This window comes from Aquarana catesbeiana, linkage group LG09 (assembly GCF_042186555.1).
Source record: "Aquarana catesbeiana isolate 2022-GZ linkage group LG09, ASM4218655v1, whole genome shotgun sequence".
Taxonomy (NCBI): Eukaryota; Metazoa; Chordata; class Amphibia; order Anura; family Ranidae; genus Aquarana; species Aquarana catesbeiana.
Window position 1 is genome coordinate 37,026,444 of NC_133332.1, and position 13,830 is coordinate 37,040,273.

Below are 13,830 nucleotides of genomic sequence, written 5' to 3' on the forward strand. Positions count from 1 at the left end.
CACAGTAGGGTGCCAGCCAGCCACCCACCCACAGGAGCCAGTCACAGAGGATGCAGGAGCCAGCCACAGCTACAGTACTAATAGTTAAGGTAAGAGGAGTGCTACACAGTGCCAATTTTATTTTTACCTTGTGAGAGGTTGGGGCAGGGGTGAGAGTCATGGCACAAGGAGGTAGACCCATGAGGACCAGAGTGAATGAAGGTGTTCACTGTACACTCTGTTAGAAAGAGGCCCGCCTCCAGGTCCCATTATACCCCTTTCTAGTCTCTAATGGGACCTGCGGGTGACTCTCTCTAACGGACACTGTTAGAGAGACCCCCCTCCAGGTCCCAAAAAAAAGGCAGAAATTGTACTTTGTTCAAAATGTAGGGGCGGGGTCAGGGGTGAGCCATGGGCGGGGTCAGGGGTGGGTCATGGGCGGGGCTTGACAGGGGGCCCTTGCTTTATTTGGACCGGGGGCCCTGAGTGTTGTCAGTCCGCCCCTGATTGTACATAGAACAATATCGGACCTCTGAAAAGTATAAGCATGAATATGTACTCAGTACTTGGTTTGGGCCCCTTTTGCAGCAATTACTGCCTCAATGTGGCGTGGGATGGAAGCTATTAGCCTGTGGCACTGCTGAGGTGTTATGGAAGACCAGGATGCTTCAATAGCGGCCTTCTGCTCTTCTGCATTGTTCGGTCCCATGTCTCTCATCTTTCTCTTGGCAATTCCCCATAGATTCTCTATGGGGTTCAGGTCAGGCGAGTTTGCTGCCAATCAAGCACAGTAATCCCACGGTCATTGAACCAGGTTTTGGTGTTTTTGGCAGTGTGGGCAGGGGCCAAGTCCTGCTGGAAAGTGAAGTCAACATCCCCATAGAGCTTGTCTGCGGAAGGACGCATGAAGTGCTCCAAAATCTCCTGATAGACGGCTGCGTTGACCCTGGACTTAATGAAGCACAGTGGACCAACACCAGCAGATGACATGGCTCCCCAAATCAACACAGACTGTGGAAACTTCACACTAGACTTCAAGCATTTTGCAGTGTGTGTCTCTCCATTCTTCCTCCATACTCTGGGTCCTTGGTTTCCAAATGAGATGCAAAATTTGCTCTCATCAGAAAAGAGGACTTTGGACCACTGAGCAACAGACCAGGTCTGTTTTTCTTTAGCCTAGCTAAGACGCTTCTGACGTTGTTTGTTGTTCAGAAGTGGCTTTACAAGAGGAATACGACATTTGAAGCCCATGTCCAGGATCCATCTGTGTGTGGGTGGCTCTTGATGCACTGACTCCAGCCTCAGTCCACTCCTTGTGAAAGTCCCCAACTCTTTTGTATGGCCTTTTCCTGACAATCCTCTCCAGGCTGCGGTCATCCCTGCTGCTTGTGCACCTTTTTCTTCCACACTTTTCCCTTCCACAAAACTTTCTATTAATGTGCTTTGATACAGCACTTTGGGAACATCCAGCTTCTTTTGCAATTACCTTTTGAGGCTTTCCCTCCTTATGGAGGGTGTCAATGATGGTTTTCTGCACAACTGTCAGGTCAGCAGTCTTTCCCATGATTGTGATTCCTACTGAACCAGACTGAGAGACCATTTAAAGGCTCAGGAACCCTTTGCAGGCGTTATGGCTTAATTAGCTGATCAGAGTGGGACACATTGAGCCTAGAATATTGCACCTTTTCACAATATTCTAATTTGGATTTGGGGTTTTCATGAGCTGTAAGTTATAATCATCACAAGTATGACCAATCACGGCTTGAACTATCTTGCTTTGCATGTAATGAGTCTATCTCATATATTAGTTTCACCTTTTAAGTTGCATTAGTGAAATAAATGAACTTTTGCACGATATGTTAATTTTTCTAGTATCGCCTGTATATTGTCAAAAGTATTGGGTCTCCTAGACTGCAGGCAAGTCAAGTTCCTCCACCCCAAACTCGCTCATCCATGTCTTTATGGACCTTCCTTTGTGCACTGGTGCACAGTCATGTTGGAACAGGAAAAGGCTATCCCCAAACTGTTCCCACAAAGTTGGGAGCATGAAATTGTCCTCAATGTCTTGGTATGCTGACTCCTTCACTTGAACTAAGGGGCCAAGCCCAACCCCTGAAAAACAACCCCACACCATAATTCCCCCTCCACCAAATGACTTGGACCAGTGGACAAAGTAAGGTCCATAAAGACATGGATGAGCGAGGTTGGGGTGGAGGAAATTGACTGGCCTACACAGAGTCCTGACCTCAACCCGATAGAACACCTGTGGGATGAATTAGAGTGGAGACTGCAAGCCAGGCCTTCTTATCCAACATCAGTGCCTGACCTTACAAATGTGCTTCTGGAAGAATGGTAAAACATTGCCACAGACACACTCCTAAACCTTGTGGACAGCCTTTCCAGAAGAGTTAAAGCTGTTATAGCCTTAAAGGGTGGGCCAACTCAATATTGAACCCTACAGACAAAGACTGGGATGACATTAATGTTCATGTGTGTGTAAAGGCAGGCATCCCAATACTTTCTACAATATAGTATATGTGTTATTACATCATCAGCCTGTGTTTTTATACATTTTAACTTGATTATATTAAAAACTTGTATTTTTATATGAAACAAATCATCATTTTTTAAGGTAGTGACGCCTCAAAAGTCCTAAATTTCCACAGTATATTCCGTATTTAGCATTTATCATCATTGGTATGTTGGCACCCTGCCCAGTCCCAATTCACACTTTACCTATTACCATTCAGAGAAACTCTACCTTGTCTCCATGTGTCAGACTTTCTTGATAAGACTGTATCTATGTAGGTTTTTATATATGTTGATGTACTATGGATAGGCATACTTTCATTTTATCTATGTCTTGTAAAAATGAAAAAAAAAATAACATTAAGAAAAAGAAAAAAGTTTTGGACCATTGTTGGCTATTTTCTAATCATTTCCCAGTCCAGCCGGAGGTTTTCTTTTTCCGTCATCACATAGACTCAGAGGATGAGCTGGTATGTATGGTGACTGGTTTCTACCCAGAATCCATCAATGTGAGCTTGTGGAGAAACAGAAAGCACAGAATGGATGGCACCATAACTACAGGGACCCTTCCCAATGGAGATGATACTTACCAGATAATAACACTGGCGGTCTTAGATGAAGAAGAGGGACCAGATCTATATTGTAGAGTGGAACATGACAGCCTCAAAGAACCTTTGATGGTCTATTTAGGTGAGCACCTCCCTATAATATAATTTTTTATATCATTTTGTATTACTTCACTTTTCCAGTGTTGAGAAAATAAATTCTGTGGCGTGAATTTACTATGGGTGCCCCTTTTTTCCCAAACCGATAACCTGTAACATTTTGAGTGTACACCATATGACTGAATCCTATGTTGGCAAGATCACACTAGGGTACTCCATGCAAGGGTCAAACACTGTACTGAATGATCACAGAATGTGATGATCACATGAAACAACAAGAGAAAGGTTTGTAACAACCTAGTGCATTACCAACATAACAATTTAATTTTGAAATATAAAAGGTATTCTACTTAGAAATGCATGGCAAGCCTCGGCATGTAAAAGGATGCGAACAAGACTACCTCCAGATCCACAGTAATCAGCCATCTGATCTTCCTGATGGATTCTAACAATATGAACAGGCCTGGCACTGCTTGGTTTAATTTTCTACAGTGATGCTAAGTTGGGCACAGACTTAAAGGGGTTGTAAACCCTCAAGGTTGTTCATCTTAATGCATTCAGGTGAAAAACCTCCTGTGATGCAGCAGACCCCAGAGCCCCCCTTTTACTTACCTGAACCCGGTCTTTCCAGTGACAGGGATGAGAACACCATCTCCAGCCAGTGTCTTGGGTCCTGATTGGATAGATTGATAGCAGCACAGCCATTGGCTCCTGCTGCTGTCAACCAAATCCAATGATGCAGGAGCTGGGGGCGGGGCCAAGTCCTGCTGTCTGTGTCAATGGACGCAGCAGCAGGATACAGGGGCGCGCCCGTATGAGTGCCCAGAGGGAGAGCGGCTCTCCAATGGGGCACTTGAGAAGAGGAGGAGCCAGGAGCGCTTCTGAGGAACCCCAGAAGAGGAGGATCGGGGCTGCTCTGTGCAAAACCAACTGCACAGAGGAGGTAAGTATGACATGTTTGTTTTTTTAAATGAACCTTTACATATCCTTTAAGCACATATGTTTTATAAGGTTCATTTACACATGTCAACGCATATCCCTATGAGCTATGTTTTGGTTTACTGGCCTTTTGGCGGTACTTATAATGGCATACCATGTCTAGGGGTGGGTGGCTCCTTGCGACTTGCTGAAGAAGCCCTATAGAGGGCGTAACGTGTACAGGTGGGAGGAACCGTTACCCAGGACATTTTGCACTTTTGTATCAACCTGGTGAGCTGATGATATGCTTGTTATTCATGTAGCTATGTGAGTGTTTTTAATCCCATTGTTCAGTTTTAATAAATTATTTGTAGCAGAGAGCACTATGGTTTTCCATTTTGTTTTTATGGTGATACACGGATGATTGAGTGTGTGAAAGAGGAATTACAGGTTTTCTCTACAGAAGTATCCCACAATCATCCCAAAATACATCTTATTAGGCGAATTTGACTCTGTAATAGGGTCATTGCTGGTAGGTTAGCAGGCAATTTGTCTATTGGTAGTGGTCACTGAATGCACTGGATCAATTTGAACTATCATGTGGAGTTAACACATAGGAGGAATAGAAATTTATTGTGCAGATTTTTTATGACACGGATGCACATGGACTTATGTTTTGAACTATTATCATTAATGTTTTGAGTCATCACGATTATTTTATGGTTGCGCTACACTTATATTGTGTCATTTATTTGTAAATTATAGAGTCACTGGTGGACATGCTCTAACTAGTGTTGGCAGCAATCACATTAGGCCGAATATTATTGGCCATTGATTATTTATATAATAGTTTACTTTATTTTTCACATATCTGCTCTGATTATATATTTATTCACTACCTTGCTTGTCTCTGATTGGTGAATGTTTTATTTAAACATTTTGCACAATTGCTTCACTCTTTCACATGCCTGATGAATGGGTCCTGCGTGACTCCAAAACATTGCACCATTCTCCAGCTGGTGCTTGCTGCAGTACTCAGTATGCTAGAGCTTTTTCCAGGAACGTATGTGAAGGGAATATGGATGGTTATCCATGATCACAGGGGACCCATAGCTACCTGGCTACATAGTGATTTATGCAGGAAACAACATTTGGCAAATATATTTAAATGAGTTGAATTGATATCAAATTTGGGGACCTCTATATGATTGCAATGAGAGCAATTAGGAATTGGTTTAGCTAATGATTGGAGAGACGGAGGTACCACTTCATGATTTGGCTATGAGGCCTAATCACACAAAGTCTAGGCCCTGATACAGAATAGTTTTGGGCGAATGGTTCGACCCGAGCATGAGTTTGGGCCTAACATTGGCTGTTTGCCCGTTCAGCGAACACCCAAATTGTCGGGGTGTTCGACCGTTTGTTTGGCCCGCCAAGCATCCCACAATGCAGTGTGCACTGCACACTGCATTGGAAGCCCTGGTTGGCTGAAGCAATGAATAATTTGCCCAATCAGGGCAGAGAGCACTGTCAGAGCCATGCTTGGAGAAAGTAATGATGACTGTACCCATTATGGCTCATGGCACATAGACCCACCCCACACTATAAAAGGTTCCTTCCCAGATCAGCCATTTGCAGTGTGATATTGGAGTGAGTTAGTGTGCTATAGTGTGCTATTGTGAGTGTAGAGTGTTAGTGTAGGGTGAATATAGTGATAGTGCAGCATGAGTGTAGTGCGACCATTCATTTTTACTGTAGTGTCAGTTTAGTGTTTCAGGGCAGGTTACCTGCAGTGAATTGAAGTGTATCAGTGTAGAATGTCATGACAGTTTTACTGCAGTATATTAAAGTGCGTTAAACATATATAGCACAGCTCAAGGACTACATCACCTGCCCTGCTTCTCCGCTACCTCTACACGTAGATGGGTGCAGGCCCTGCTGCAAACAGGAGCATAGGAAGAAAAAAAGTGTCTGGATGGTCGCACTTCAACGCAATCTCTTTTATTGGTAGATAAAAACATAGACCATACAGCAATGGTGGTGAACTACAAGGATCACTGACATGTTTCACACCTAAATCTGGTGCTTAATCATAGCTCATATTTAAGTGCCTTAGCGCACTTTTACTATAGTATATTGAGGTGCATTATTACACTTTTTTTTATATCCAAAAACAACTTTATTTTGTTCAACATAAACAATTATACAAGTCCAGGCTTCAACAGTACTCAGTTACATTGCATAGTTTAGGAATTCTCAATACATTATAGCAGAATCAATATTCAAAGTGCGGCTCATCAGTCTAATCAATAGTATATTCAAAAACATTTAGCCAGCATTAATACCCAATAATCTCTCCATCACCAGGTCCACCGGGACTAGTCCCGGTACATCTAGCCACGGTCCCCAGAGCTTCTCAAACTTTCGGGTGCACCCCCTGTGCTGGTATACAATTTTCTCCATTCTGATCATGTTCCCTACTGCCGCTATCCACTCCTTGACTGTGGGAGGGTCCTCTGATATCCAATGTACCATTATCATCTTACGTGCTATCAATAGAAGCCTAGTAACTGCTAGTCTAACACTTTCTTCCCATTCAAATACTTCAAGCACATTTAGTAAACAGTGTTTTGGGTTGGTAGGCAAAGAGATCTGGAACACCCTATTAATGGTATCCACACCTCACCCCAATAGGGATGAAGCTTCGGACACCGCCACAGAAGATGAATCAGATCTCCATGGTCTCTTTTGCATCTAGTGCACGTCAGGGTGTCTCTAAGACCCATTTGGTGCAGTCTGTGTGGGGTATAGTACACTCTAAAAATAAGATACAGTTGTGTTAACCTTTGCGATACATTAAGTGAACTCGTGGGCACTGCTTGTAAGATCTCCTCCCATTGGTCCTCATCTATCTGTCCCACATCTCTCTCCCACTTCTCCATCATTTTCACGGGGCCCTGCAGGAGCATATTATAGCATTGTGAGATAAAACCTTTTGTATTAGTAGCTCTCAGGACTAAGTTAAATAGCGGTGTAGGTGAAAGGGACCACTCTGAAGCAATGCTCTGAGCCTTCACCGCATGTTTTAGTTGCATATAGTACAACCTCATATTGGATGGCAAGCCGTGTCTTTCCTGGAGAGCCTCAAAAGATAGCAAAATACCGTTCTGAAAAATATCTCTAATATATACAACCCCATATTTCTTCCATAGTGCTCCATGCTGTTATTGCGCTATTTCAGGGTAAGTCCCGTTTGACCATATCGGGCTAAAGTCAGTGTATCCTCTCACCCCCTGCAAGTATCTAATTTTGTTCCAGATTTTCTGGATAAGATTGTAGGTCGGGTATACCTTATTTGGTTTTCCAAAGGCTAGAGACTCAAGTGCCGACGGCACCGAATCTCGCTTTACCGTATGTAGCATCACAATCTCAGAGGAACTGCGAGCGATAATCCTGCCACTTTCTGTAGTATCAGATCAGGGGAACTCACTATCTTCCCCTCCTTTGTTCTAATTGCCCCTATCACCGGGGACCGCTGTTGTGAGTTTGCTATTTTAGCTAAAAGACGACCCGTGGTTTCCCCTTCCTCAAAGAAAGCTGCCTTGGAAAAAAATCTTTTCTTCTCTGCCGTGGACGACAGAAGTCGCTCATAAGCTGATTGAGCCGACTTCCACGACTCCCTGGCAGAGTCAGTGGGATCCTGAATAAATTTTTCCTCCAAATCCTGCACCATCTTTTAAAGTTCCTCTCTGTGCTCTGAAGAGTTTCTCTTAACTTTAGTGATTTCTGTAATTAGTAAACCCCTCAGATGAACTTTAAACGCCTCCCATTGAATTAAAGGGGAGTCCTGAAACTCCTGCCCAGCCAGAAATTCTCGCATGCTCCTCTCCATCTCCACCGGGGATGTAAATAACTTTAGCCAGAAGGCATTGAATTTCCAGGGTGCCCTAGGCAACCCTGACAGTGGAGCCACTATCAAACTAATCACCAAATGGGAGCGGTCAGACACACTGCGTGGTTTGTATATCACCTCCGAAACGGATGGGAGCATGGCAGAGTCACAAATTGCTAGGTCAATTCTGGAAAGCGTCCCACGAGTTTTGGAGAAACAGGAAAACTGTTTCTCCGAAGGATTCCTGTGTCTCCATATATCCACCCAGCCCACCTCATTTAGTAGTCTAAGCAATGGTGATTCCCTCAATGAGGCAGACCCCCTAACACTGGGGTGCCTGTCCATGGAGGGACTCAACCAGCAGTTGAAATCTCCAACAATCAATAACGGCAAGTCCGGCCTGTTCACCATATGTCAGCAGCTTCCGCAATACCTCCGCCGAAAAGGGAGGAGGAATGTATATACATGCCAAAATACAGTGTAGCGATCCTATGCGACAGTGCAAGAAAATATATCTCCCTTCTGAGTCTATGCATGTGTCAAATTCCTGGAAATCTATGGCATTGTTTACCAACACACTCACCCCCCTGGAAAAGGAGGTGTGTGTGGAATGATATATCTTCCCCACCCAGGAATACCTTAAGCAGTTTTTTGTTTCCGAAAGTCAAATTTTTTCCTCCTGGAAACACAATATGGCTGGGTGAAACTATTTCAGGCAAGTGGAGATCATCATGCGTTTAAGCGGGGAACCTAGCCTCCTGATGTTCCAAGACATCACGTGGACCCTAGCCATTAGGGAACATGATATCCAGGAAGAGTAGGGTGCCTATAAAACAATATAGCGAAATCGAACCATACATTAAATATACCACATTGAAATCTTCCCCTATAGGGATATTGAGCCCATCTAATATCAGCCGGGTTTCCCTGCCACTCCAAATGTTGACTGTAAGCCATAATTTAGGCGCACCAAACATGTCATAATTAGCTGAGTACCAAGTCCAGAGTCTAATGTCCTTCAATTGAAGCCTGTGGGTGTAAAGGGTTAAACATATAAACCAAACATTTGTCCAGGCTGTCAACAGGACAAGCCCCGATGATCCAACGTGGATCAAAAACTGATCAAGCATTTTGTTTCCACATTTCTCATGAAAAAAATCGCATTTTTGCAGCTTTACAAGATATCTCAAAGTTCACATGGTAATATTACGCCTCCCAGCAGAACAAAGCGCATGTTACCCCTTCAGTCCTAATGTTTATCTGCCAGGATCAAAACAGACGTTAGCACTGTATGCCAAAAAACTGAACAATTGGCAGATAAAAAGGCAACAAAAAAAAGGGGAAAGGAAGGGGGGGGGGTAACAAAAGGGGGCAAAAAGTGAACATAATGTGAGCCTTCCAAATAGAACCAGCCGGCACATCTAATATATCCATTGATCAACATAGCGACTTGCTGCAGCTACGACCAAACTAATCTCCATCTTCCTCTCCACCTCTGTGGCGTAGAGCCTGCTCATTGCGATCCAGCCAAAGAGCAGCATCCTGAGCAGATTAAAAAAAGTGGGTTTGACGATTGGCAGTAACCCTCAGCTTAGCAGGGTACAGCATGGCATAAGGGAGCTGCAATGATCGTAAACGCCTTTTCACATCAGAGAACTTGGCCCGGCGTCGCTGTACCTCCGCAGAAAAGTCCGGGTAGAAGGATACACGAACTCCATTCACCTGCACATTAGCTTTCTGCCTGGCTTGTCTCAGCACCGCCTCCCTGTCTCAGTAGTGTAGGAGACGGGCCAGGATTGGTCTGGGGGGGCGCCTGGTTGTGGCGGACGACCCGGTGTGCGATGAGCCCTCTCAACAGTAAAGAACGGGGAAAAGGCCTCCTTCCCAAATATCTCTTGCAGCCATCCCTCAATAAAGGTGGTGGGGTCTCTCCCCTCTGTTTTCTCCGGTAATCCAACAATGCGGACATTATTCCATCTCAGACGGTTTTCGATGTCATCTGCTCTATTGTTAGTATCCTCAGCGAGCTGATGTGCTGCGTGGGCCTCCCGAGCAACTGGGGGTAGTTTTCTTCAACCTCGCTCACCCTGCTTTCAACTGCGGTTGTACGTTCCCGGATTTTTTGCAAATCCTGTCGCAGCAAGGAGACATCTTCTCTCAATCCCCCAAACTGCTCCTTGAGAGTGTTTACAGAGGCTGTGCAGACATGCACCGTTCTTAAAATCTCAGCTTCCTCAGCGTCAGTGTCTGTAAACTGTGTAAGAGAGTGCATAGCTGCATGATTCTGCTCTCCATGTCCCTCCTTCTCTCCTGCCTCATGGCACTGTGGGCCCTGTATAGCTGAGCCCTGTGCTATCATGCGGTGCTGAGCAGGGCTTCCTCTAGCCTCCTGATCATGGGGGCCCCCCAGTTTTTGGGCATAATAAAGCATGTCCCATTGTTGCTCCTTACCCTGTGTCTTCTGCAGCTTTTTGTTGTGATCCCCCTTAAAAGTCTCCGCTCCTCTCGGCGTGCACTGTGCCTGGGCCGCGGCGGTGCCATCTTGGATTTCCGACTGCATGAAATCCTCTTTTTTCTTTGTTTTACCCCGGGTACAAAGGGCCGGCGGGTGGTCCGGAGTGTTGCCCCGATCGGTAGCCAGCTGGAAAGCCGTTTCTCAGCTTCAAATTACTGCTGGGAGAGGATCAATTTACTGTGCTGTGGAGGAGCTGTGAGACACACATCTTCTCACATGCCTGTCTTGGCCACGCCCTGCATTATTACACTGTTGCTACAGTATATTGAAGTGCATTAGTGCACGTTTACTGCAGTATATTGAAGTGCGTTAGTGCACATTTACTGCAGTATATTGAGGTGCATTATTGCACTGTTACTGCAGTATATTAAAGTGCGTTGGTGCACGTTTACTCCAGTATATTGAAGTGCGTTAGTGCACGTTTACTGCAGTAAAATGAAGTGCTTTAGTGCATGTTTACTGCAGTAAATTGAAGTGCGTTAGTGCACTTTTACTGCAGTATATTAAAGTGTGTCAGTGGAGTGTGTCTGTGTAGTGAGTACTCAAGTTAAAGTGCACCAAACACCACTTTCCATTGAATAAAGTCAATCCAAGTACACATTTCCCTGTCTCTATTACATTTTGATAATAAGCCCCCCATCATGTCTGGGAGGCCATTAAGGAGAGGCATATATTCCCATGGCACTGTATGAGTATGTGTCCAAAGGCAAGGGTGGACATGGTCTGTCCTCGGGCAGGGCATAATTTTCTCTCTTTAGTGATGTTCCTCGTGCTATCCAGCCACAGCATGCAGAGGAGGGAATGGACTGGCTTACTAAACCATCCTCATCCTCCTCATCCTCTGTCACCCAAGCAGAGACTACTGCGCAGTCCATCGCAGCTGCCAGGGTGGCAAAACCTGCCTCCTTGACCACAGCTATTCCTGCCAAAGCCCCAGCATCATACATGGAGGAGCCAGCTGAGTTATTTGAACACAGCGTCAGCCACTTGCTCCTTGACAATGCACAGGCATTACTTGATTCATCAACAGTTCCTCTATAGGGTGTGAAGGCACCACCAACACCCAAAGCCCAATTTTTCCGCACATGTTACTTCTAAAGTCTGCAAAACAGACACCAGAATTTAACCAAAAAAATCTCTAATCTTGATCCGAATGCAAAAAATTGTGGCTTCATCATACAGACTGGCTCCCAAAGGCATTGTTTATAAAATAAAGAAAGCTTGTCATTTTTTTGCCTTTATAAATGTCAAAGTTGCTGCAGCAGGTTATATACACAGCACAGATGTACCACTTTACAGGCAGACTAAGGGGACAACCCAGGCACTATATTTAAAGGATTTTTTCATTTTTAATCTTTAATTTTAAGCATCAATAAATCACTGCTCGTTTAAAAATAATGTTTTTTACAAAAATTTTTTCATTGGTACATGTCTCCCAGGGCCATACCCGGACCCCTATACCCTTTGTATGCCCAATAACTTGCATCTAAGCCCTACGCACTTTTGATTTTTCCAGTTTGGGTCCCATAGACTTCACTAGGGCTCAATATTCATCTCCTTTTGCGATTATTGAGAGCTCTGGCACAAACCAGGGGGTGTTTGGCCCATCTCTAATACAGGAATGTAAATATATTTTTCTATGTATTTATTTTTATTATTTATTGTGTATTTCTTCTGCTGAATTAATCCAGTTAAAGATCATGTTCTTTTGTTTTCTTGTGCACAGGGGAAACAAAAACTCCAACAGGTGCGATCATAGGTATCTTAATTGGACTCTTTCTCCTCACTGCTGGCTTGTCTTGGTTGGTGATCCGATGTAAGAGGCACAGGTAAGATCACAGAGCAAACAAAAAGTACAAGTGCAGGTTTGTGGGTTAGGCTGTGTGATTCATTTCTGCAAATGTTTTTTTAAAGTGTAACTCCACTTTTGTTGAGGAAAAAAAAAACAATCCCCTCTGGGTCATCTATGCAGATTGAAAGGATTTTAACAAACTTTAAAGCAGATTTGTACCTTTTTCAGCTCGGAAGAACTAGCTGTTTGCGTCTCCAGGTTCTTTGCAGACTTATTCTGAATGGGAGGATGTGGCTCAGAATAATCACCTAATACAGTTTCAGTGCTCTGGTGAGGAAAGTTTCAGGATCTGCATCCCTTTCAAAGTATTTAATCTCGAAGGAATATCTCACCAAAACTGAAATTTCTATTGCTGGGGTGCCTAAAATTTGATTTTATCTTAGTGAGGACTTCCGAGCAAATCAGTGAGCCAATCATATGAGCAGGAAATTACATTTCTAGCAGTGTTCTGTTCTGTTCTGTTCTGTACAGAACACCTACAGGTTGCCATATTGCTTTGAATTTTACAGAAAATTACACTGGATGCAGAAAAGTAAAGATCATTTTTAATTACATTAAATTACAATATAGTTTTCCAAGTAATTGCATATGGTATACAATTTTTTGTTTACTATATTTTTTCCATGAAGTTTTTCTTTAAAGCGTAACTACTTTTTTAGTGCACTTACACTTATTTGGCTCTGAAGTCTGTTCCCAGCTCCACTCCAAGTCTTCTACTAACCCATTCCAGATTCACTAATATTTTCATGTCACTCAAGATGGAGCTTACACAAGGCTGAGGATTGTGTCTACCCCCATGACAGCATTGAGTCAATCACCAAGCACCAGTGGGAGTGAGCAACATGCCCCCAAATCAAGCCGCTTTAGGCTCAGGAAGCATCCCGACAATATTGCTGGGATCCACCCCACTGCCTAATTGACAGCTTTTGGGTGGGTGAACAGTGGTGTGGCTGTAATAACTCACACACTGTTCAGGTGCAATCAGTAGAACTTGTATTGTGGCAAAGGCAGAACTTGTATTGCAGTAATGCCAGAACAGTTGACAACAAACCTGGTGGGAGAGAACCCAACTCGAAGCACTCACAAATGCCAACAGCGTGTAGTGGAGCAGATATCAGCCGAACTGACAGTGCCTGTCCGGAGGGGCAGAATGCAGCCTGGCCGTCTTGTACTCAAACAGGAAGATGTCCAAGGAATTTGCAAGCACTAAGCTTTCCCTTCTCATCTGGAACCTTTCCTTGCCGCTTATACTGTACCTGACAGACGGGAGACCTATCCCTACACTACCCATGTGCAAATGCGTGCCAAAATCTTCGAAGCAGTGACATAAAGGGGTTGTAAACCCTTGCCGTTTTTCACCTTAATGCATTCTATGCATTAAGGTAAAAAATATTTTTTAATGCAGCAGCGCCCCCGAGCCCCCCTTATACTTACCTGAGCCCTGAAATTTGCATGATGGGAATGAGCACACCAGCTCCGG

General features: G+C 44.1%; 1 protein-coding gene across 1 annotated transcript in view; it reads left to right on the forward strand.

Annotated features, from left to right (window-relative positions):
• The window catches only part of LOC141108901 (antigen-presenting glycoprotein CD1d-like), a 52,029-nt gene extending 38,842 nt beyond the window's left edge, over positions 1-13,187 (forward strand). Inside the window, exons 4-6 of the mRNA XM_073600870.1 lie at positions 2,926-3,198; positions 12,225-12,327; positions 13,109-13,187. Of these exons, the coding sequence (XP_073456971.1) occupies positions 2,926-3,198; positions 12,225-12,327; positions 13,109-13,187 (455 nt within the window). The remainder of the gene's footprint in view (positions 1-2,925; positions 3,199-12,224; positions 12,328-13,108) is intronic.
• Positions 13,188-13,830: the final 643 nt, after the last annotated feature.